Genomic DNA, 23,558 nt, shown 5'->3' with positions numbered 1-23,558 from the left:
ATAAGTTGGAACCCACTAAGAATGGATTTTTGAAAATTTCATCCCCAAGGGGGTTAAATAGAGGATGAAAGTCCGCCATTTTTCTTATTTTTCAAGTTATAATTTTGGAAGAAATACATATTTCACGATTTTCGGAAATTCCATACCTGAAGCTGGAATTTCGAATTAAGAGTCACTGACGTCATAGACGCTCGACTCGAAAGTCTAGCTTTAAGGAATTTAATAGGGGATGAAGGTTTGCATGAAAGCCCGACATTTTTCAAGTTATATCCACGAAAATTGGTGTTTCGGTTTTGACTCAAAGATGGAAAAGTACTTACATGTCTCTAGAATTTTGAAAATTCCACCCTCGATTTTTAAAAATTCTATTTGAACGAAGGCAGGGTGAGTCAGCATGCCATAGAATATGTCTGTTGCAGGTGAAAATCTGGGCTGCTTTGGTGGAAGTAAAAAGAAGAAGGAAGGTTCCACGTCATCAAACTCCACAAGTCCGCTGGGCAAGAGCGATCCTGAACCACAACAACTAGACAACAATACTAACACACAATTAGGGTACAGCGTGCCCAAAGGCACTGAGATGCTGTGGTCACCTGAGGTATGTATTTCAGAAACCTCGTCATACAAAGTTGTAAAAATCGTCGAAAGTTTTTGGGAAATCCGCAAACATATTTAACTACATACACATTGGCCGAATATAGAACCTCTTTTTTTAGTCTTTTGAAAAACAGTAATCTGATAGACGCCCACTTCTAGACAATAGGTCTCTTTTTTAAGGACCTCTATGGCTGAGATCATTTTTAAATGCATATGGGTGGGGTGTCATGTCCGAGGTTTTTTCGTGGCGATACGAAATTGATATCCATTTTCAACTTCAAAATAGATACATTAAAAAAAATGTGGATGTCATTCCGAAGGGTTTTTGATTTGTGGATTACGATATCCATTTTCAAATATGAGATAGTGGAATTATTAAAATGATAGTGAAAAAATTAAAAGGTTTTCTTGTCTGTGCACCACCAGATACCAGAACATTTTTTTTTTGTTTTACCATCTCTAATATAAACAAGGAAGCGAGTTAATATAAATCTAACTATGAATATGTTCGTGTTGTAACAGGTGGTGCCTCTATACATGGCTCTACTGCAGACGTGTTCCAACCCAGAGACCTTAGAAGCGGCGGCCGGCGCGTTGCAGAACCTCGCCGCTTGCTACTGGCAACCTTCTATAGACATACGCGCCGCTGTCAGGAAAGAGAAAGGTATTTACTGACATATATCACATTATCTTCTTGCCAGTATTCCGAACTGGTGTGGTAGAGTAACAGACGTAGTTCTCCTACATAAAACAAATAAATAATTTGATAGGAAAAAGGACTGGCCACACGGTATGGCAACAATTTTCATGTTATACGCCTCAACAGTATGACAATGAAAGTTTAATATCAATGATGATCATCGTAGTACAAAAACAAAGCTCTGGCATGCTTCGGCATTATCTGGAATATTTTATTTTGGCACGAACAGATGTCGTGACGGCACGCTTCGGTGTGTCTATGAATCGTGGATTGCCTAAAGACGTCGCGACATACCATGGCATAGTTGCATGTAGTGATGCCAAAGGATCCCTTCCCGTGCTGTACCTCCAATGGGCGGAATCTTTCAAAAATCTAGATTCACTCGGATGAAGTCGTAGAATTATACTAATAGTCATATACGATAATGTATGAATAGTGGCAATAACATTGTACACAAACCCTAAATTAAATTGATTTGAAATAATACTCCCAAACTAAATGCTTACAACAATGATATAATTTTAAGTTTGGATGGTTAATTAATTAAGAATTACTTTTGAATAAGGCTATTTAGTGGCGAAGTTGGTTAGGTATATAAAATTCAAACTTCCAAGTTAATCGAACCAAAACCAGTGCCTTGAAAAAGACGTTTCTCAATTTGTGCATCATCAAATGAGCACCAATATTTTACTCAAAATAGCAATACTTAAAGTAAAATATTCATGCATTAACAGTCATATGACTACTACCACTTTTATAAGTTATGCCGATGTACCTGCGCAGAAATCTTATTTTTGAATGGCGTGAAAATATCTCATATAATCATAACCCGCGTCTGTCCGCTATTGGTCGTTACCTATGCGCCATGTTTTGTACGCATGAATTATGAGCACGAGTCTCTGTAATTGTTCTTGTGTTTGAAATCTTAACTTAAAGCAACAATGTCTGTATTTTAATGGTGTACATTCGGTTTAGCCGGCGTTATGTTGTGTTTTTTGCGAAAAATTTTGCCGATGTGACGTATAAAAGTGGTAGTACTATATACGAGTGATTAAAACTCGTGGACGAGAATATTGTGACGGGTGAGACGCACCCTTATAACAAGATTGTCTTACCTTGTCTTCAGGGCTACCAATTTTAGTAGAGCTGTTACGAATGGAGGTCGACAGGGTTGTTTGCGCGGTAGCCACAGCTCTCAGAAACCTGGCCATAGACCAACGGAATAAGGAGCTGATAGGCAAATACGCTATGCGGGACCTGGTACAGAAACTGCCGAGTGGGAACCAACAACATGACCAGGTATTTGGCCAACTTTTAAGGCATTTTATCCCTATTTTCCATAGCAGTAACGTCTGAAGACAGCACCATTTTTGCTTCTGTCAACCAATCTTTGTAGAGATGTAAGGAATGGAGGATGACAAGGTGAGCTGTGTTGTTGCCACAGCATATTTAGCGTTCCGGTACGAGGCCGTGTAGAAACCAAAAGGGTATGGGTTTAATAAAAACTGTGATACCCCTTACAGGTTAGCCCGCTTCCATCTTAGACTGCATCATCACTTAACACCAGGTGAGATTGCATTCAAGGGCTAACTTGTATCTGAATAAAGCAAAAAATTTGGTTTATCCAGGGTACGTCAGATGACACGATAGCGGCAGTGCTAGCAACACTGAACGAAGTAATAAAGAAGAGCGCGGAGTTCTCGCGGTCCCTCCTCGAAGCGGGCGGAGTGGAGAGGCTGCTCAACCTCACCAAACAGCGTCATCGTCATACGCCCAGAGTGCTCAAGTTTGCAGGTAACTACTCTTTTGTACTTTCCTAACTTCGAGCAATCCCTAAGTTAGGAATTGCTTGAAGCGGCACTTGGTATAGTTATTTTACTTTGAAAATTGAAACGCATTACAATTTTTTGTGATGTAACCACAAATTCACGGTTTTCGGTTTTTTTCCTTTACTTGTGCTATAAAAAAACCTACCTTCGACATTTGGTCACAAGAAAGTACCCTATGGGTTTTCTTTACAGACACGACAGACGACAGACAGACAACAGACAGACAACAAAGTAATCCTATAAGGGTTCCGGTTTTCCTTTTGAGGTACGGAACCCTTAAAAACATCTGTTTTGACCCGCAGGTCAAGTGCTAATGACGATGTGGTCTCACGCGGAGCTGCGCGAGGTGTACCGCAAGCACGGCTGGCGCGAGGCGGACTTCCTCACGCCCGCGCGCGCCGCGCAGCCGCGCGCCTCCTCCAACACCAGCGGTGGGTCACCCGGGGTTATATACCTCTTTATATAGCGTCAAGTTTTATTGGTTGTTTTCACGCAGCGAAATGATTTTGACTGAGGAGTACAATCAATTTATCAAAAAAAAAAAAACTAGAATCAAAAAATGGCATCATAATGCGAAAGTGTTTGTCTGTCTGTTTGATTTTTCACGACTCAACAGTTCGAACCGATTTTGATGAAATTTTCTTCAGAGTTAGCTTACATCCCACTTTTTATCCTGTGAAATCAAAGAGTTCCCACGGGTTCTTAATAGCGGGAAAACAACCATTAAAATTTCACGCTATATAGGTTACTGGATGGATGTGTTTGTGTATATGTGAGGGCTGTTCATATGATCCATCGACATTTAACAGCTGTCGTATTTCATTCATAGTTCATAATAATATCTTATGTCATGTTACTAAATTTAACATCTAATTTCACTTTGCACGTCTTCACAGACAGACACTGCCTAATACTCAAATCAATAATGGTGTCTTACCACCTGAGATGTGCAAGGATGCGTTGCGTGGAATGTGTGACTTGGGAGATCCATTGTTCCCCAGCTGGTCAAGTGAAGGCTCAGCAGTAGAATAACAACCTGTCAGTCGTTGTTATATATTTGTTCGAAAGACAAATGTTTTGTAAATTGTTTTGGTTTCGCGAATTATCTGTAAAGTTTTTCGGTTGTCTTGGTTTAATGTTCTAATCTTGTACATTTTGCATTGTAATGAATTTGCATTGTGGAGCTGTCTATAAAAGTGTCTGTGAATAAAATAAAATTGTGTAGGTGTACATAGCTGATTGTGGTGGTTTGGGATATATGGGTACCGGTAGGGTATTTTGGGGAGCTTCTCAATAGTTGTTGTCCGTCAACAGCATGTTGAGTAGCCCTATGGTCTTTACTAGTGTTTAGGTCAGTAAACATTCAAGTCGAGTCAATATCATTATCAGACACACAGATCCGCGGGCTTTTTCAAAATTATATTTTGACAGTAATTCTCATTCATTCTGAATCTAAACAGCGAACATTATTTGCCATTTTCATGTCCAATATACCCACATCTCTAAGTAAAATGGTACCTTACGTAATCATAGCCGCGGGTCAATATCAGACACACGAACCGCGAACTAAATGTTCAGTCAGTGCGAACGTATAGTGTGCGCAAAACAAGAAGCCCAATTTGAAGTTGCAACATGGTGGTTTGCGCTGGTCATAGAGTATAGGCTAAGGAACGGGAGGCGTTTAACTGCGCATTGTACATGTACAAAAACAGATTTCAACAGGGCTTTTGTATTTAATCTTTAATCTACGGTCTGTGCAACCCGCCATGTCGCGACTTTAGATTGGATTACTTATTTTGTGCGCATTATGCCGTGGAATTTTTTGGCTGAGTGTCTCGCCTGAACAATACATGTGGAAGTCCGTGCTGTCCGAACACGTGACTCGCGATCTCATACTCGCGCTTGTGTGTAAATTATGTGAAATGTATGAGTGTAAATAGCTGATTGTGGTGGCTTGGGGTGTAGGTCAGGGCACGCCCATGTCGGGGGGTGCGCCTCACTCGCCGTCGGCCGCCAACAGCACGCTGAGTCGCCCCATGGCGTCTACGGGTGGCACGCGTTATGAAGACCGCACCATACGACGCCATCGCGAGGTAAGTAGCATAGAGAATGAGAGAGAAAGAGAGAGAAGTTCACCATTTCGTACGGATAGTTAAATATCGCCCTTATCCAATTCAAATACAGCTGTAAATGGAATGTTTAAAATAAAACTTGGTCATAACTTCCATTGCTTCTTCCACCTTGGATACTGTACATAATATTATGAATGATATTTAATTATTCATTATTAGGTATATCAGAATAATGCTTATTACAATACAATTAATCGCATGAAGACAGATCATTTGAATTCATTTATGACATCAAACAGATTTGAGGATCACAAAGTATTTATTATAACCTGTACGACATCCGGTGTTTGCGTGTTTGTACTTTCGTATATATCGTTTGTTTCATGATTCATATGAGTAAGCGAGTCAAAGATATTATACAAAAGTTTTGGACTTTTTTTTAACCATTTTCCTAAAGATTCTTAAACAAAATGTTATTTCCAGAACGATGACATGCCAGCGATGGACGTTAACTACGCCGATGGTTTAGGCATGGGCAACCCCAACGGCCGCCCCATGAACCTGCAGGGCGTACAAGCTCAGATGCCGCCGCCTGCCAGCCGCTAAACCGACCTCACATCTACCACGTTACTACTCAGTACTCATGTTATCACAGAGGGCCTAGACTACGCAGAAGCTACTGGAATTATATCTCTATTCGGGCAACTGAGTGAGCCGAATTCGGACAACCAAACTCGTAATTTCAGGGGTTCCTTGGTGGCAGTGGCGCAAAATATAGAAAAACAAAGGCATACAAAGCTCTGCAGCTCACACTAGATGAAGCCCAATGATTAAGGCGGAATGAAATTATCGGACGCGGTTGACCGCTGTCAAAAAAAAAACAAAATTCGTTTTTTTTTTTATTCAATTAAACTTTTACAAGTACTTTTGAATCCTCAGGTGCATCTACCACTGTTTTGGAATGCCTGTGTTTTACCTATAAAATACCTATATCTGGATAGTAAATAAATGACTGTGCTAACTATCGGACGTAAGTAGCGGACGTAACATTGAGCGCTCGGACGACCGATAGATATCTCGCAAGCCGTGTCCCAAACGACTGTGCACAATTATCTGAGGCGGCTTACGGACATGTCCGATAATTTATGTCCGCTTTTAGTTTTCTTTGTCCTATCTGAAAATAGGTACATACCCGGTAAGAAATGTTGGCACATCTTTGAACTTTAAAGAGATAATGGTTTTGTAGAGCGTTCTCTGTTGAGCCAGAAATCTCTTTCTAAAGTTCCATGTGCAATATTTCCTGCCGCTTACCTCCTCCTTTTCTTTTTAATATTGCTAAAAAAGAACAGAAAATAAATTTTAAATTCAAAGACTCTCTACAAAACAATAGGCTCGCGACTGGCACTAATCACGAGGTTTGACAGTTCTAAATTAAATTAGGTTTGTCGGTCCTTTTCTTTTTACATTGGTAAGAAAAAGATGCGAATACTCTAGAATTTAGTTGCGCTCAGAATCAGTACCATTGCCATACAAATTCAGGTTTTGATAACGCCAACGCTTGCAGACAACCTCGTGTTTGAATGGTGTCTAGGCCCGCAGGACTGACTTAGGAAATATAATCGGTATTTTTTACAGTTCGTGTCTATGGACCAAACGTTGCTTTTTTTTTAAGTTACTATCTATGGATGTTTTTTTTTAATTTTGATTTTACATAGTACCCAATGAACATGTATTGTGATTTGTCCGTGATATTATAACAAGGTTTTGATTTTGCTTTTTATTGTGATTTTTTTGAAGTACATATTTGTAAGGAATCGACAAAGGGCTTATTAAATCATCTATTTTCATGGTTTTTGTGACTTATGTTGTTTATTCCCATTATGAGCAGACTTGCATTTTAAATGATTACTTTGTTTTATACCACGTTATTTCCATTATTTAAACATTTAGTTCGTAAACGTGGTCATTATAGGTATTTATTAAAACATATTTGGACTGTGTATGGCATTTTGTACTTTATTATAAAGCAGTAAACGTCGAAAGTTACAAAAATCGTTATATATTTGAATTATCCATGAACAGTATAAATATTAAGATTTACATTAAAACGTTTAATCATTATTAAATTATCATGATGATTATGTTACGGATTGAGATTTTTAGAATACGGTTATTTCACGTTTTCCATTTTGAATTAAAAGTGATAGTACAAGGAATCAGAGTCGTTTTTGGTTGCTATAATTTTTTTTTAAATGCTACTTGAACTCGTTTGATTTGGATTTGTTATTAAACATTATTTATTGCCATAAAATTTATTCGATGAATTAAATTGTTTGTTGTGAAAGATATAATATGGCGAAATATTTATCAAAAATTGCCTCTAGATTTTTTTCAATCTGGATTAAGAGACCAGAGTCAATACAGTACCCAGCAGCATAGATTTCACATCGAATTTTAGAAAGAAACTTTGGCTTCGTAGAGCTTCGTCTCTGTCACGCATATCTATGTGCCATTTTGTCGGTATCAACGACAGAGACAATGCGCAACGAAACTATTACTTTCTAAACTTCAATGTGCAATCCTTCCTGCCAAGTACTGTCATTCTTATTGCTGATAGGTACCCCAGCAATGTTTTTTGGTAAGGAACAGATTCAGGTCTTCGCAATTTTTCATATGATTCCGCCCCTAAATTATGAGTTTATGTTCAAACACGATCGAGTCAATTCCCCCTGTACATAGTTGTGCCATTTTACTATTAAACTATTTGGAAAAGGGGATACCCGTAGGTGTTGTGTATTGAATTTTTCTATATACTAAATTGAGGCTCACTGTCAATCTGTCATTGACATAATTATGACATTTTGACGTTCGTTTTCTCTATGAGGTACAGTCAGCGACAAATTTCTACGGACACAATTGTAATACTTATTGTATTTGTAATACGTATTCTATCGTTAGGTATTTTGAACGCACAATTGTTTTTACATACACTATAATTTATGTAAAATGGGTTATTCGGGCTTGAATGACTATGTCATTATAATGTCTAACTCTGTGAACCAATGAATATAATATTGTCTTGTTTGAGTCCTTGTTTAGACCACATACAAGCGATTTAGTATACGAATCGATTAAAGGGAAAATGTTATTTAAATTATGTTTGTTGCTGACTCCACCTTGTCAAAATTTGCTATAAATATGGCATAAGTAAAATGAACGGTAAACGTATTATCTTAACCATAATGTACTTTATAATATTCAGGATTTGAATATTGTTATTATTTATATTGTATGCAGTAGACACTTAGCCCAAATATTATCTAAGAGTCGTAAATATTGCGATCGGTGGGGGCTGATAGATGATAATGCGATATGAAGTTTTTGTAATATTTTGTATTCATTCCAGAACCTTTGAATAATGTAATATAGGTGTCTATTGTCCTCTTATATACTTAAGGAATATCCGTCTTTTATATAGCGTTAAGAGCATTATTGGATTGTACGTGTAAGCTTTAACATTTCCGTTTGTAGATACGCACTGTCATTTGTTGAACATTTCACTGCATTGCGTGTGCTCGGTTAGTAAATAAAACTAATAAGGAAAAGCCATCTTTTCCTTCGGCTATGTTGAATTAAATTTTACTCGTAGGTCGATTGTCAAAATATTTGACAGAATATTGACAGTTTGACAGTTAATAATTTGTTGTGGTCGACTGTACTTTGAAATAAAATTATTTTATTGTAACTTTGAGATGGTATTACGAAAAGTTGATCAAAATAATTTTCATTTAAAAGTGCATTTACCAACTAACACTAAAAGGTATACTAAAATGCGATTTTTGATTCAAAACCAAAAGTATTATCGAAAATCGAATCATTTTAGAATCCCCGTTTTTGAAACGCATATAACATTACGCAAACGCATTATAATACGCATTTGTAAAGACATAAACTTTAATTAAGTGAAATAGAACTATTTATCCTTTCGTGAACAGATTTTTCACATTTTCAATAAGGGACTTGAAATAAGTGGGCTTGGGCGCGCGGACAGTACTCGAGTGCAGACAAAATGTATGGCGTTCTATGGAACAAAACGGACCCGCGGCGCGGCGAGCGCTTGTTGTATTTCGTTCTATTGAGCAACATAGTTACTCCTTCATTTTGTTTTCACAGCGTCCGGTCTTCGCGCTCAGGGTGCTTCTTATAATAATCAAATCTCTTAATCGAAATCATGTCATGTTAGTGAGGACCTCTAGAAAATTGAGTCACGAATGGACAAAATGCTCGTATGAATCAGACAATCTGTGTACTTATTAAAAAGTACAGTATAGTATAAAAACTCCCCCACGGAGCGGCTTTGATCTCTCAAACAAAGAATTATGAAAATATAACGCGATTGTGAAGTTGGCAGCTTTAGTTTAGAACTTCGATAGGCGGTCTCCCTCCGTTTTTTTTTTTTTTATTATTTTAGTTTTAGTGTTGTAGCTATTTATTTCACATAATCGAACCTATTCGCCGGAGAGCTGGCGGGATATTTTGAGGGGTATTTATGTATGAATATAGTTTATTGCACCACAAAACACAAATGACAGGTTACAGAAAAGAAAACTTAAAACTAAGAAACAGTAGAACTAGACCAATTGAGCGCGAAGCTTGCAACAAAAAAAAGTGAAAAATCGCACCTGCTGATAGGTCTTTGCTTACTACTCAGCGAAGTCAGGTATTACAAGCTCTCAGCGTACTTATTAAATACCCTCTCAAAACTTCCCGCCGTCTCTAGGGCCATAATAATATAATGTATTTAAAGATAAGGCGGTTAACGTAAGGGTTTTTGTGATGTTCTATTTCGATGTATTTTATGCACAACAATGCATTTCCAAACGTCCGCGAAGAAGGTGTTCGACTGAGTAACCTGGTACAAAACTACCCTCATCCAGTGCATTATATGATTTAAGTGACGTCAGACTCATATAGCATGGTTTGCGCGTGAGTATAAATAGATATACTGACACATTTTTATGAATAAGGCCACGGTATCACCAGGAGACTACTGCCATAACTTTTTTGATACTAAGCGATACTTGTCCAAGAATCGCGAGATATCATCCTTGCAGCTCGTTCACACAGGCTGCGTAAGCGTAGACGTAGCGCATACCATTGCGTTGTAATGTATGGAACTGTATGAAACATGGCATACCGCTTGCGTGGCGTGAACGTTCACGTAGACGTAATGCGTGCAGTTAAAGCCGATTCACACGCGCGCACGTACACGTGACGCTTGTGACGCCCGTGAATCCGTAGACATAACTGCACGCATTACGTCTACGCGATCGTTCACGCCACGCAAGCGGTATGCCATGTAGCGTATTGTACGCTAAGTGTGACCGCACCATTGAAAAAAATCTTTGCCACATACTCGAGTGAACAGCCTTAAGAAAATAATTTGCCTGGTGAGACCAGAAACTGTGTGGTATAGTCGGTTATTTTTATTTATTTGGTTTAATTGCGATCGACCAATCCATGTTGTATGATTATGACGACTCGTATGTAAGTTTTGTATGATATTTTAATTATAAACAATTTAGCGATTGTGAAAACAGTTTTTTCAATACAATATTGCTTGCCAGGGCGACGTCGCTTCTATGAAGCGAACCTTTTTTGTTGTTGAAAATAAATTTAAAAGTAATTATTTCCACACATTACGAATATTTTGGTTTAGGTGTAAGAAAGTTCAATTTTTTTTTAAATATTATTTAATCATTATGATATTTTTCTATTTATGGTTTCCATTTGTGAGTATATTAGACAATTGTAGGCATTATTAGGGGTATCAATTAACTTGGTATTATACCGTTCGATGGTATTGTAATGTAATGTAACATCAAATTTGATAAGTACCTAACACTCTCTAAGTATTATTGTATAGAAAATTACTTATTACTTTGATATTACTGTGTATATCGAATATCGGTTGTCTAATTTCCAACGACAGCACTAGACTTTTTGAAGTATAATGAGGAAACTAATCGAAACGAATGGCCTCATAATTCCGTCTTACTCGCACATTATTCACAGCTATAGTGTGTAAGTGAGAGGGAATTATTAATACCGCCATTCTTACCATCATTTCGTTTTCTTAGTGGCACGAGTTATATGAGGAACAGATTTAAAGCCCAACCTTATATTATTATTTCAAACCAATTTTCCATTATTTTATGTACCACTAATATTTTACATATTTATTCATGAAATACATCAAAACCTAGTGCTGCCGTGATATCCACAAGATCTCTTGAAGGTTTATACTTTATAGTAGTTTTTAAGTTATTAACTTCACGATCTTAGTGTTACACCACAATTTAAATAATTACTATATTGTTGTCTATGGTCACACCATAGACTATTATAGAGTTGTTGGAACAGTAATACTCGATTTATTTATATTTTATTTAAAAGTTTTATTAATAAAATTTTATTTAACAAAATAATTACTATTCATTCTTCATTTTGTCGTTGCGACATTATTTAGCTGTATTGAATAGTTTGTCTTATGTCATGTTGTAATTAGATATTAATAGAAAATATTCATTCTAACATAAAGAAAATTATATTATACACACCGAAAATTAAAGAATGATTTTTATTTGATTTTGTTTTTTTTTTGTTTCCCTTGTTTTCCGCAAAATTTTCGATTTTGAACTTTGTTTTTAGATTTTCAGTTTTGCATTGAATTTTATTACAAAAGGCCTATTGTTGATAGGTATGTTTAAATTATAGGATATACCTAATATTATAACTTGATTGACTGCTAATTCAAATGTAAGGATTTGTTTGAAAAGACTTGAAAATTCAATCTTGTATCGTCTTTTTAGGGTCGTTACAAACAAAATACGGCTTTAGAAAGAGCGATCTTTGTCCGTATCAATATTATAGGCTTCCATTGTTTTTTTATACATTATTTACGATAATTTTTTCATATTTTTTACGCAATTGGGTATTAGACATTGTTAGTAACTTTTTATAGTATATAATAATTGAATAGTTAAAATTATTTAGCGATAATATTGCAGGTTTGTATCAAGTGATTCTGAACGTTTGAATGAATATGGAATAAGTATGGAAAGTTGATGTTTGAAATAATTTAAAAAATCTTGTACTAGTCGAATATCTAATTAAATAAAAATCCTACCTGTATGAATGCTCACATTTTATATATTTACCAGTAGTGTCCTAAATGATTAAATTACTAGGGTTTGAAACTAATAAATAAATTATTATTATCGATACAAAATATTATCACGAATAATCGTCAAGATTGCGTTTTTATAATCGTGATATAATTTCATCTGCTAATAGTTGACTACTTGATAAAGAATTATTTGAACAATATTAAAATCACATTACATTATACAGATAATAAGTACCTTCATAGTACTTTACATGTACTTACTAACTTTAGCATAATAATTTCAAAGTTCTACCTATTAAGTATAGAAAATAATAAATTTTATCGATATGATTTTATTTTATTCATATTATGATTAATAATAGTGTCAATTCATGTGTATCAAAGCAAAATTAAATAAACCTGTACTGTATCTTTTTCTTTCTAATACTTACTAATTATCTAATTCAATGCTGACCAAATGAATAGAAGATCAATTTAATATAGTCCTATCAAGTGTAAAATGTTCATTATAAATATCCATACTTTATCCGAAATCAATACCTAGGCTACCAAACTTATCGATACTTACATGTTAATTATTATTCATGTCATGTGTTGTAAAAAAATTATTCGGTAATAAAGTTTTACCGAATAATTTTCAAAGTTAACGTTACTTCTTACTACTTACGATACCTACATGTTAATTATTATTCATGTCATGTGTTGTAAAAAAATTATTCGGTAATAAAGTTTTACCGAATAATTTTCAAAGTTAACGTTACTTCGGAGTCTGTTCTGTTCATTTCTTCTCTAATAGAAAGAAATAGACATACTGCTAGTTGGTTTTGCTGCCTGGATTGACACTTGGGTTGAAATCTATAGAGTGCACTTTGACTTGGCTTATACTTAAGTTTCAGTTAAGACAGATTTATGCCAGCGTGGCTGTCTCGTTTAAACAGTGTCTTAAGTTTGAGCCAAGTCAAACCCGTGCGCCTTCAACCTCAATATTTTCAAACCCTGGAAATTACTCAGTTAATGAATTTATAGATGTAATAGGACGCGTAAATGGGAGTTGTATTGAGTATTGAAGTATTGAATATTGTATTGTAAGCATTTAGGGCGAGCACGTTTTTATTGACGACTATACGTTTTGTACTTGTTCGGACACTCGATTGTTATGTGGACGGATTGGTCTCAGTAATCCACGACAGTATTATCCAGTAATCTCATGTACCAACGTTGCTAATACACTTAAATACATTTAAATAGATGTGACTTTTATTTCATTTTCTTCGAGGTTAATGCAAGAACCACAAGCCTAAATAGCTCCATGGTTAAAGGAGTGGACTGAATGAAAGACCGGCAGTTCAAATCCGTTGCACTAATTGTCGTCCTCCTAGCACAAGCTTTACGCTTAGTTGGAGGGGAAAGGGGAATGTTAGTCATGATTAGCATGCTTCTCTTGCTACTCTCCGTAAGTATATCTTCCTACATAATATATAGGAACATCAATTTGAGGAGTGGAGTTATAAAAGCGCGTAGAGATTCAACCTCCCGACAGTGGCGTAGCTACGTAACCAAGGACCCTGGGGCAAATCAAAAAATAGGACCCACTGCTATCTAAACTGGTTAGGTTTTATCAAGTAAGAACATTAAATATACAAATACTTTAAAAATGCTAAGTTACTTTACGAGTATCAAGCAACAACCCACAGAAAGAATTTAGGGGAAATTCCCTAGGCTTTTTTTTCTCGTCTGGCAATTCCCTAGGTATAACTTTCGGGTATCTCCAACTGATTTGTCATAATTAAAGCCGGGTTGCAACGGTATATTTGGTAAGGATTCGAGGGCCCCCTGAGCTTGAAGGCCCCGGGGCACTGCCCCGCCTAGCCCCTAGGTAGCTACGCCACTGCCTCCCGACCTCCCTAATAGGGGCGACGTCTATCTATTACCTGCTGTGCTATCACTGCTACACACGCAGTAGGTCTGGTGAAAACTATTTTTTTTTACCCGACTACGGCAAAGCTAAAAGGAAGGGTTATGATTTTAGCCGTCTATGTATGTTTGTATAATGTAGGTAAGTATTATAGGTTTTATAATTATGTGTGTTTCACCGTAGCGCCTAAACTACTGAGCCGATTTTGATGAATGAGGAGTCAATCGATTCGTTATTATGCTGTGAGATGGCTACATTATAAACGAAAAAAATCGACGTGATGGATGTAACATCCAAAATAATGGGGGTCTCAAATATTTTTTTGCTATTGTATCGAGAGGGATATCAAATGAAAGAGGGGAAATTCTGAATTCATAAAAATATAAATACCTTTGGTATAATCACAGCCCACAGGTATAACGTTAAAAACACCGAGCGACAGAAAGACGATTTTAGTATATCTATCGGCAGTTCGCTGGTAGTAGTCGGGTTTTAGTGCTATTTAACTTTATCTTGTGATAAATAATTAAAAGCTATGACATGACACAAAAATGGGAGATTCAGAGATGACGACATCACAAAAGAACAACGCGCCAACAGTGTGACCCATATACTTACATACGAGTACGATGGATGTGACATGGAAAAACAAAATGGCACAAGTTTCGGTATCAGTGAGGGCCTCGGGTAACGCTTTGACACAATTCGTCACTGATTACAGCCTTTTGTTGTCACACGATAGCTGTTTTTGTAGAATAGGTATATGGTATCTTGTTGTTTTTATCAGTGAGGCATCCAGCCTTCTAAAATGGTACACCAGACCTATAGAGTACGTACAGATACGTCATCTCATTATATCAACCCATTGTCGGGCCACTACTGAGAACGGGTCTCGTCTCAGAATGAGGAAGGTTTAGGCCTTAGTCTGCCACACTGGCCTAGTGTTAATTTTCAGTTACTACTTAGTTTAAGGGCTAACTTGTGTCTGAATAAAAACGGCGCGCTAACTCCTGACTGTTTATATATCGGTTGATGAACGCCCCTTACGCCCGTCAACCGCTGCAGGTCGGCAACTCATGGAGGCCGGAGGTCGTCATTTGCCCTTCGGAGCCTGCTGGGTCTCCTGCGAATTGCCTGAAAAGGTCCGAGGATCAGAGACTGGAAAAGCCAACTTTTACCTTAGTTGAAATACATAATTTTCGGTTTTCATTATGATTTATGAGTGGCCTACCTATACCTACCCTGGTCTTAAACTCTGTGCACGCCATAAAACTAAGTTCCTAGGTTCATATTATAGGCAGGGAAACAGAGTTAATCTTTTGACTCAGCACGGCGCGGTTCCGTATAGTTTACCATCAGAAAAAATCTGCCACAATTTCCAGATTAGCACATGCTTCTCTTCTTAAGTAGTTACATCATCACTTGTCATTACGTGTGCTGCAATCATTTTTGATGACATTACTCACTACTACCTACTTAAAACAACTTTTTCATTTAACACCGTAACTTTAAACTGCACGAAACCTGTAGGCATCAAGGTACCTAGACTAGATAGGATACCAACTGTACCTAAGTTTAACCGTTCTCCCCTACAGCGTGATTCCTATTTCCTAGGACAAATTGATATCTTATTAGTACAACGCCCTAATACTACGTCAACCAGTATTTACAATGTACAGGTTTAGCTCATAGTTTATCTATAACTGCATCCTGGACACCTATTATATCAGGTACGTAAGTATTAGTAGGGTTGTCAACTTTCAGTTCTTAATAATAATTAATTTTGCAACTTTTCCCAATGATTGGCAAAAGTTATATTTACATTGATTGGTTGAATTTAAAATAAAAAAAATATTTTCTTTGTTTATTGTGTGATTTATTTAATATATCAGAAATATTACGTTTAATGCATTAGAGAAACCTAATTTTTTTTCTAATAGCTAATTTTTAAAATATTTTTTGTTCCGAGGGATGTCAAAGAACCAAGAAGCAACTGAGTAATGTACCTATTCAGTTATAGGTGTCCCTACAGCGTAAAAAATAGGTAAAATCTGAGCAGCTTGTGGAGCTTACCCACCCAGTGCTAGTCACTCGTATAAGTTGTCTAGCGAAACGTTGCTTAATCCATTAAAGGCTGCGTATGCGCAGAGTAGAATTAGTCACTTACTCTTTTTTAGACTAGATAGATACCCTACATTGCACCGCTCAAGGTTCCCTCCAAGTTGTTGGCCGTCACCGCACATTTTGCAATATCTTCTTGTAAATTTTATTTTCGAGTTGTGACAACCCTAATAAGTAGGTGCTGGTACTACGTAAATGCAGCCCTGAAGGCAGCAACACCCGAAACGTGCACTTATCAATAATGAACACCAATATCTGAGTAGCTTGTGCAGCTTACCCACCCAGTGCCAGTCACTCGTACAAGTTGTATTGCGAAATGCTGTTTAATCTGCTTAGGGGTTGCGCACACTATACATATACGTACATAGATTAACGTGTTTTCGAATTCAATATTGAATAGCAAATTGCAGGAAATCATTTAGACGTGCGAGAGTAACTAGTAATTAATTTATAATATTCAGGCTGGGAGCTTACATCAGGTTGCCACATTTATATAGGTGGGTACATTGCGCATATACTACACATAATGCTGAGAGCGACATAGTGAGACATTGCGGCATGCAACAATGTCACATAATGCAATAATTTAAATTGCAGCAAGGCGAAAAAAATTGATAGCCGATACTCGGAAAACGCAAAAGCTGTGATAGCCTAGTGGTTATTACGTCCACCTCCTAATCGGAAGTTGGGGGTTCGATGCCGGACACGCACCTTTAACTTTTCGCAATTATGTGCGTTTTAAGTAATATGAATTACTTTAACGGTGAAGGAAAACATCGTGAAGAAACCTGCATGCCTGAGAGTTCTCCATATTGTTCTCAAAGGTGTGTAAAGTTTACACATCCGTACATGACAAGCGTGGTAGAATATGGCCAAACGCTTCTTATTCCGATTTAACCGCTATAACTAAACCAACAATTAAATAATTGCACGAAAAATCTGAAAAAGTATGGATGTCCAATTTTATAGGGATATGTCAAAGTTAACTAAAGATCGCGAGTTTAAAGTTAAACCAGAGTTACAGAAAACACTCTCTGGCTACTAGCTTAAAAAACTTTCAAGTTAAATCTTAACTTAATTAAGTCCGTAAAGTATAAACGATACAATCGCGATAGATTAGTCCGTACGTGGGCGATTGAACGTGTAGGTATGAAATGAAATATCGCTATTTTATACGAAACCCCACATCTTACTCGTAATTAGCCACTCTAGACAATGGCCGATTTAGAATCGATTCGTTTTGCTAATGCTAGGTTTTGTGAACGTTATTTCGGATTAGATATGTTGCGAAATAGACACAGTACCTATAAGGAAATCTGTGAGTTGTGAATTTATCCTAATCCTAATTATCCTACTAATATTATAAATGTGAAATTATGAATGATTGTTACTCAATCACGCAAAACCGCTGAACGAATTTCAATGAAATTTATAATGGAGATAGATTATACCCTGGATTAACACACAGGCTACTTTTTATCCTAAAAAATCAAAGAGTTCCCGCGGGATTTTGAAAAACGTAAATCCACGCGGACGAAATCGCGGACATTAGCTAGTAGTTCCATAAAGATTAAAGAAAAGTGGTGATAGCCCAGTGGTTAAGACGTTGGCCACCTAGTTCGGGAGAGTTGATAATATTATTATATCAGCGTTTATTAAAAGGCGTATCTTATATCTACATAGTCAGGGGTTAGTTTTCTTGGTGGCAGGTACGTAGTAACATACGAGTAAGTCGTAGAAATAATAATTCTTAATAGTATTCAGATACACACGTCAGATATAGTTTTAAGTATTTAAATAATAATAAAGTTACAATAATACCTAGGTATATGACCTAGACCTACGAGAGGCACGTGGGCGCTTTAGTGACCCGAGCTGGGTAAGTAATAGTAATAGTAAGTAGTATTAGTAGTAAGTAACTAAATGAGAGTAAAAATTTACAAAAATAGGCTTTACATTAAAAATTTGGTGTTTGCCTATAATGAAACTGTTACTAGTGACTTCGTTACAATCCAATTATTTTTGCTTTATAAAATATTTTATTAAAAATTATATTTAAAAACGTACAAATAAAACCATTTATCACCGCCCAAGGCGGAATTTTTGAACGGAATAACATATCTAATATATCATAATTATGCTGATCTTATAATGGACCATTTTAATAAACGCCCGTGCGAATTTATTGCTAACCGATTGTCATAAACTGTCTGGAATGGATACAAATTGCACCGGTTCTTGCTTGATCTAGCCGCGTCTATGCTCTATGCAAGGATTGTCAGGGATGTCGAACCTTTATTCACGTAGCACCATGTAATTTCTTGGCAAAATATATAGGTAAGTATACTCAATAGAATCCTTTTTATTTAGACCAGGTTAGATTAGTATGCAATTAATGATTTCTTTACCTGCATGGAAGCAATCGGGCCTTGTACTCAGCAGCCCACACGATATTGTCATAAATAATAGGTAAGTTGTTACCTACATTGATATAACTACTTAGCGTAACATTGACAAACAATAGGTTCCTAATACCTACTTACCTATCTTTTAAGTTACTGCCGGCTCTTGCCAGCCCGTTTTTGAATCGATGATTGCAGCGATGGTAGGTGAAGCCTTGACGTAGCATGAGTAGCTAAGTGGTATAAAATAGTTATTTGAATTTGAATTCAAAATATTATTAAGTACCTACCTAAAAATATGTACCTACTACTAATTAATATAAAAATAAAGTCAGCGCGAAATTTTAGCTATAGGTAGATATTCCTACAGAATTTCCTAGATTGTACATGATGGTTGGAAAACTAGTAAGAATACGCGAGCAGAGAAAGTTCTAAATTTTCCTTTATTTATACAAGAAGTTATTTAGGTTTCAAAACTGCTAAATTATTCTTAAGATTTAAAAGCAGTTGTAAAAGTTTATTTGAATAAAAATATATTATAATATTTCTATTAAAATTATAATTACATATTATGTAACTGGGTATGTACCTACCTATATTCTAAATTCTTTGAAATACTGTGTACAAACTTCAATCGCACGCCTTAGGTTCATCATCCCTGCTATCAGCTATGTAGTAATAATCTAAGCATGGTAGGTAATCATTTTTTTTGTGTAGTGCTGTTCTTGTCTTTTTGTCATTTGTCATTTGACCAATTTATGGACCTTATAGTTATTAAAGAGATTTAAAACGTCCATATGAATAAGTAGGTTTATTATAACTATCAGAATATTCTATTAACCTTTTAACTAGATAAGATAGCACCTAACTCTATTTAATTTCAAAGTGTAATTACAAGTAAGAGATCTTAGAACAGACGTAAGTCCTAGGTATCATTTAAAGATCTTAGTACTTGCACAAAGTTCCTAATGATACCCTAATATTTTAACAACTTAATACTTTTTGTAATTAAAACTTTGCAACATAAACCTTCTGCAATATAAATTTCCGAACAGAAGACGTGTTCGTATTCGCGATTCCACTAATGGCGACTGAGAAAACTTCAAATTTGAATGTGGAACGCTAAACTTTAGAAATGGCGGGACCAGACGACGAAGTCTTTTCTATGTACTCGCGGTAATGTTAGCTGTTTCGCTCTTACAAAACTATCAAGCAAAATTTTTTAAATAAAAAAATTGATTTTTTTTCCTGTTGTTTTAGCTGCAATCAGTCGACAGACTATAAGCAGATTAGTTCTGTTGACGGTGACTTTACCAGACTGGAGGGCCACTGCCCTCAAGTCTGTATAGTGTCGAGCACATTTGCCCGCTTCAGTCGCTTTAGTTTTTTAGCAGTTAATAGGCTGTTTGCCAGAAAATTGGGGTGTCTTTGTAGTCGCTCTCGATGTTTGTCATTATATTGATTGATTTCTTCGATCACAGTTGGCATCTCCAGATATTGGTGTATTTCCGCGTTGCGAGCAAACCACGGAGCGTTGGCAATGTTCCTGAGCATACTATTCTGGGCTCGTTGTATGACCTGTATGTTTGATTTGCACGCCGTGCCCCAGATCTGGATACCATACAACCAAATGGGTTTTAGAATAGAACAGTAAATCAAAATTTTGTTGTTCAGGGATAGCGAAGACTGTCTTCCCAAGAGCCAGAGTAGGTTTCTAAAGCGATTGTTAAGCTCATCGCGCTTGTGCTTGATATGAACCTTCCAAGTTCCAAAAAATTTGATAAATAAATTTATCGACTTAAAATATAGTAGCTGTAATATGTATTAAACTGAGTATGTGAAAAAAGGCAAATACTCAGTTTAATATTTTTTGTTACTCTATAGTTGACTATCTTTATATGACACAAACACTTTACTCCAGATATAGCACATAACTCGGCAAATACAACGATTTGTAAATCAGTCTGATTTTATTTTCTAGTTTAGACGATTTTTAGCCTAGCCAATTATTTAATCTAGGTGTTTAACTTTAGCTTGGATATCTCTACAATAGACCTGTACTAGCAAATATGCCCAACAATGTACAAAGAGACAATCGGTAGAGACAATCAAAGATGCAATAAGCTGTCAGCAATGCAAGCTGCAGCGTATGGTGACAATTTAGCGGGAATCAGGGAAGTAGGGCAGCGCAGAACACGTACCAACCACAATGCCCTTCCACTTTTATACCAACTACAACTACGCGAGTAGGTACCTACGAATGGAACTAGCACCTTTTTGTCTACGAACAGTCTTAACGCTATGCGAGACTTTGTTTTAAATTTTCTTGAAGGTTTCTATTTTGGTCTCTTTGTATGTATTGTAAGAGTTATTTGTTTGCATTCAGCTGTTTTGGAACCATAGATGAAGGTATTATAATATGCTATCTCTATGTCTGTAACGTTTTTACGTTTGAACTTTAAAGATTTTTCTTTTTTTAGTAACCAAGTAGGTACTTATTTGAAAGATTGTGGTTTTGTCAAGTAGCGAGACAAAATCTGTGACACGAACCAATGGGTACTCAAAGTACTCATTTGTCGTGTTACATGTTATAAAACACGCTGTAAAAGGAATTTTCAGAAATCATCAAAGCAACGCCATAATGGGTCATCTACTCGTAGTTAACTTATTACCACACTATTTATTGGTGTAATGTGTAGTTAGCAACGGGAGAGCAGGACGATAATTTAACGTGAATTAGGAAAGTAGGTCAGCGATGCGAGTGTGTTGGTGGCGTGTAATGCAAACACAACACCTTTTTACCCTGGGATAATGATCGTGTGCCTGAAGGAGTTGCATTTACCCACCGCAATTTTGGTATGGGGTCCCTAAATTATAGAATGACGATTTACACAGGATTTTTTAAAACCAAGTTGAAAAGCACTATCCTTGTTTAGGTAGTGATTAAGCTACGTGCGTTATTTACTTACTTTAGTACATATCTATGGTATAAATTGATTGAGTGGTTAAGGCATAAAGTAGTAGGTAAGTAATAAAAAAAATTGCATATACTTTCCGCTGAAGTTTATTGTATTCTACTAGCAACCCGCCCCGGCTTCGCACGGGTAGCTTGAAAGGAACTATTCTACTATACATTGTTACCGTGTAACTATAACTATTTTACGTAGTGCACGCCACGAAAACTGTCAGATAGGACGATTTTTCCCACTTAATTCACAATAATTATCATTATACTGGTACCACTTTTGGAAAATGTTCATAAATTACAGCGTTTTTAGATAATATCTAGGTACTTCTTTCTACTGGTGAAAACTGTATGAAAATCCGTACAGTAGTTTCAGAGATTAGCCCGAACAAACACAATTCATAATATGGATTATACTGTAGGTAATATGAACATTTTAGGTCAAACAATTTATTACGCAGATAATTAAATTATGGTCATATCTGGATTTAAATTATTTCTAAGTACAGAGTAGTTACGGAGCAAAAGCGGCGGCCGTTCAAATAGTAATTAATGTTAATGTACATACCTACAACATCGGTGTAACTTAGTTGTTACTTAGTTGGAGTTGTACAGAGAGCTTTGCTAGCGTAAATCATAGGTGCTTGGGTCAGAGGTGTTAGGTACGCTTTACATTTTATTCACTAGAATGTTAGTATTTAAGTAGCGAATAAGGTCTTGGACTGTACCTAGTAATAAAATGATGTGACGTTTTTTATAGCGGTAGTTTATGTAGCTAGAATTCATTATTAAAGAGAATAATAAAAATCATGAATTTTATTTATTTATAACATCCTTAATCAATAATTATATTAACGTCACGCTGTATGGAAGGTACGGAATGACGTCACGACGTAAAAGACAATTTTTTTTATATTTTTTAACATAAAAATAGAGTAGGTAATATTTTGTGCGTAATAGGTAGTATTTTGTAACCACAAATTCGCGGTTTTCGGATTTATTCCTTTACTTGTGCTATAAGACCTACCTACCTGCTAAATTTCATGATTCTAGGTAAACGGGAAGACCCTATAGGTTTTCTTGACAGACACGACGGACGGACGGACAGACAGACAACAAAGTGATCCTATAAGGGTTCCGTTTTTCTTTTTGAGGTACGGAACCCTAAAAAATGATTTAGACCTCCAAAAAGAGATAGGTAAGACACAGTGTCTAGAGCAATTAGAAGCCTAGGAGCGGCGATCGTTAAGCGATCATCGTAAAGCCGAACATTGTAGGAACCAATTAAGAGCCCCCTAGAAGCTGTTGAAACTTTATAGCACAATAACACTAAATAGTCTACCTGTTTTAACCGCGCTTTACCTTGGTGATTCCTTAACGCGGTAGTGTTGGCAATAAGCTTGTAAATAACTAGCATGTAACTTAGAATTGAAATAGGCACTAGATTAATCTAGATTTTATGTATGGGTTAAATGGATAACCTCCTTTTTGAAGTCATTACAAAAGGGGAAGTAGAAGCAGACCATCTGTTCAGCCGTAGTCAATTGAAACCTTGACAAGCGGATCTTGAAAAATCCCGTGAGAACTCTTTGATTTTCCGGGATAAAAAGTAGCCTATGTCACTCTCTACGTTTTTAACTATACCCATGCAAAATATCACGTCGATCCGTTGCTCCGTTGCGTCGTAATTAACGGACAAACCATAAATAAAAACACTTTCACATTTATAATATGGATATCTAATCACTAACGGGTAAGGATAATAATATGG

General features: G+C 36.3%; 1 protein-coding gene and 2 long non-coding RNA genes across 6 annotated transcripts in view; 2 read left to right on the top strand and 1 right to left on the bottom strand.

The window, feature by feature from the left end:
* LOC123877334 (catenin delta-2) overlaps positions 1 to 6,572 on the top strand; it is an 81,293-nt gene extending 74,721 nt beyond the window's left edge. For 2 of the 4 annotated variants that reach the window (XM_045923991.1, XM_045923990.1), the window contains exons 14-20: positions 420 to 595; positions 1,117 to 1,258; positions 2,400 to 2,593; positions 2,923 to 3,088; positions 3,426 to 3,554; positions 5,089 to 5,216; positions 5,679 to 6,572. In XM_045923991.1, coding sequence (XP_045779947.1) covers positions 420 to 595; positions 1,117 to 1,258; positions 2,400 to 2,593; positions 2,923 to 3,088; positions 3,426 to 3,554; positions 5,089 to 5,216; positions 5,679 to 5,801 — 1,058 coding nt within the window. In that variant the 3' untranslated portion in view covers positions 5,802 to 6,572. The remainder of the gene's footprint in view (positions 1 to 419; positions 596 to 1,116; positions 1,259 to 2,399; positions 2,594 to 2,922; positions 3,089 to 3,425; positions 3,555 to 5,088; positions 5,217 to 5,678) is intronic. The other 2 variants (XM_045923992.1, XM_045923993.1) reach the window with 2 other exon arrangements.
* On the bottom strand, positions 2,286 to 22,135 carry LOC123877353. The gene is made up of 3 exons (XR_006798567.1): positions 22,126 to 22,135; positions 12,784 to 12,794; positions 2,286 to 2,331 (listed from the first exon to the last, which is right to left on the bottom strand). It is a non-coding gene; the product is annotated as an uncharacterized LOC123877353 (long non-coding RNA).
* On the top strand, positions 6,603 to 11,843 carry LOC123877352. Its single transcript, XR_006798566.1, has 2 exons — positions 6,603 to 8,228; positions 11,797 to 11,843. It is a non-coding gene; the product is annotated as an uncharacterized LOC123877352 (long non-coding RNA).
* Positions 22,136 to 23,558: the final 1,423 nt, after the last annotated feature.

Source organism: Maniola jurtina, chromosome 23 (assembly GCF_905333055.1).
Source record: "Maniola jurtina chromosome 23, ilManJurt1.1, whole genome shotgun sequence".
NCBI classification, from domain to species: domain Eukaryota; kingdom Metazoa; phylum Arthropoda; class Insecta; order Lepidoptera; family Nymphalidae; genus Maniola; species Maniola jurtina.
The sequence above is the reverse complement of the archived record's forward strand: the minus strand, read 5'-3'. Positions and strand labels throughout refer to the sequence as shown.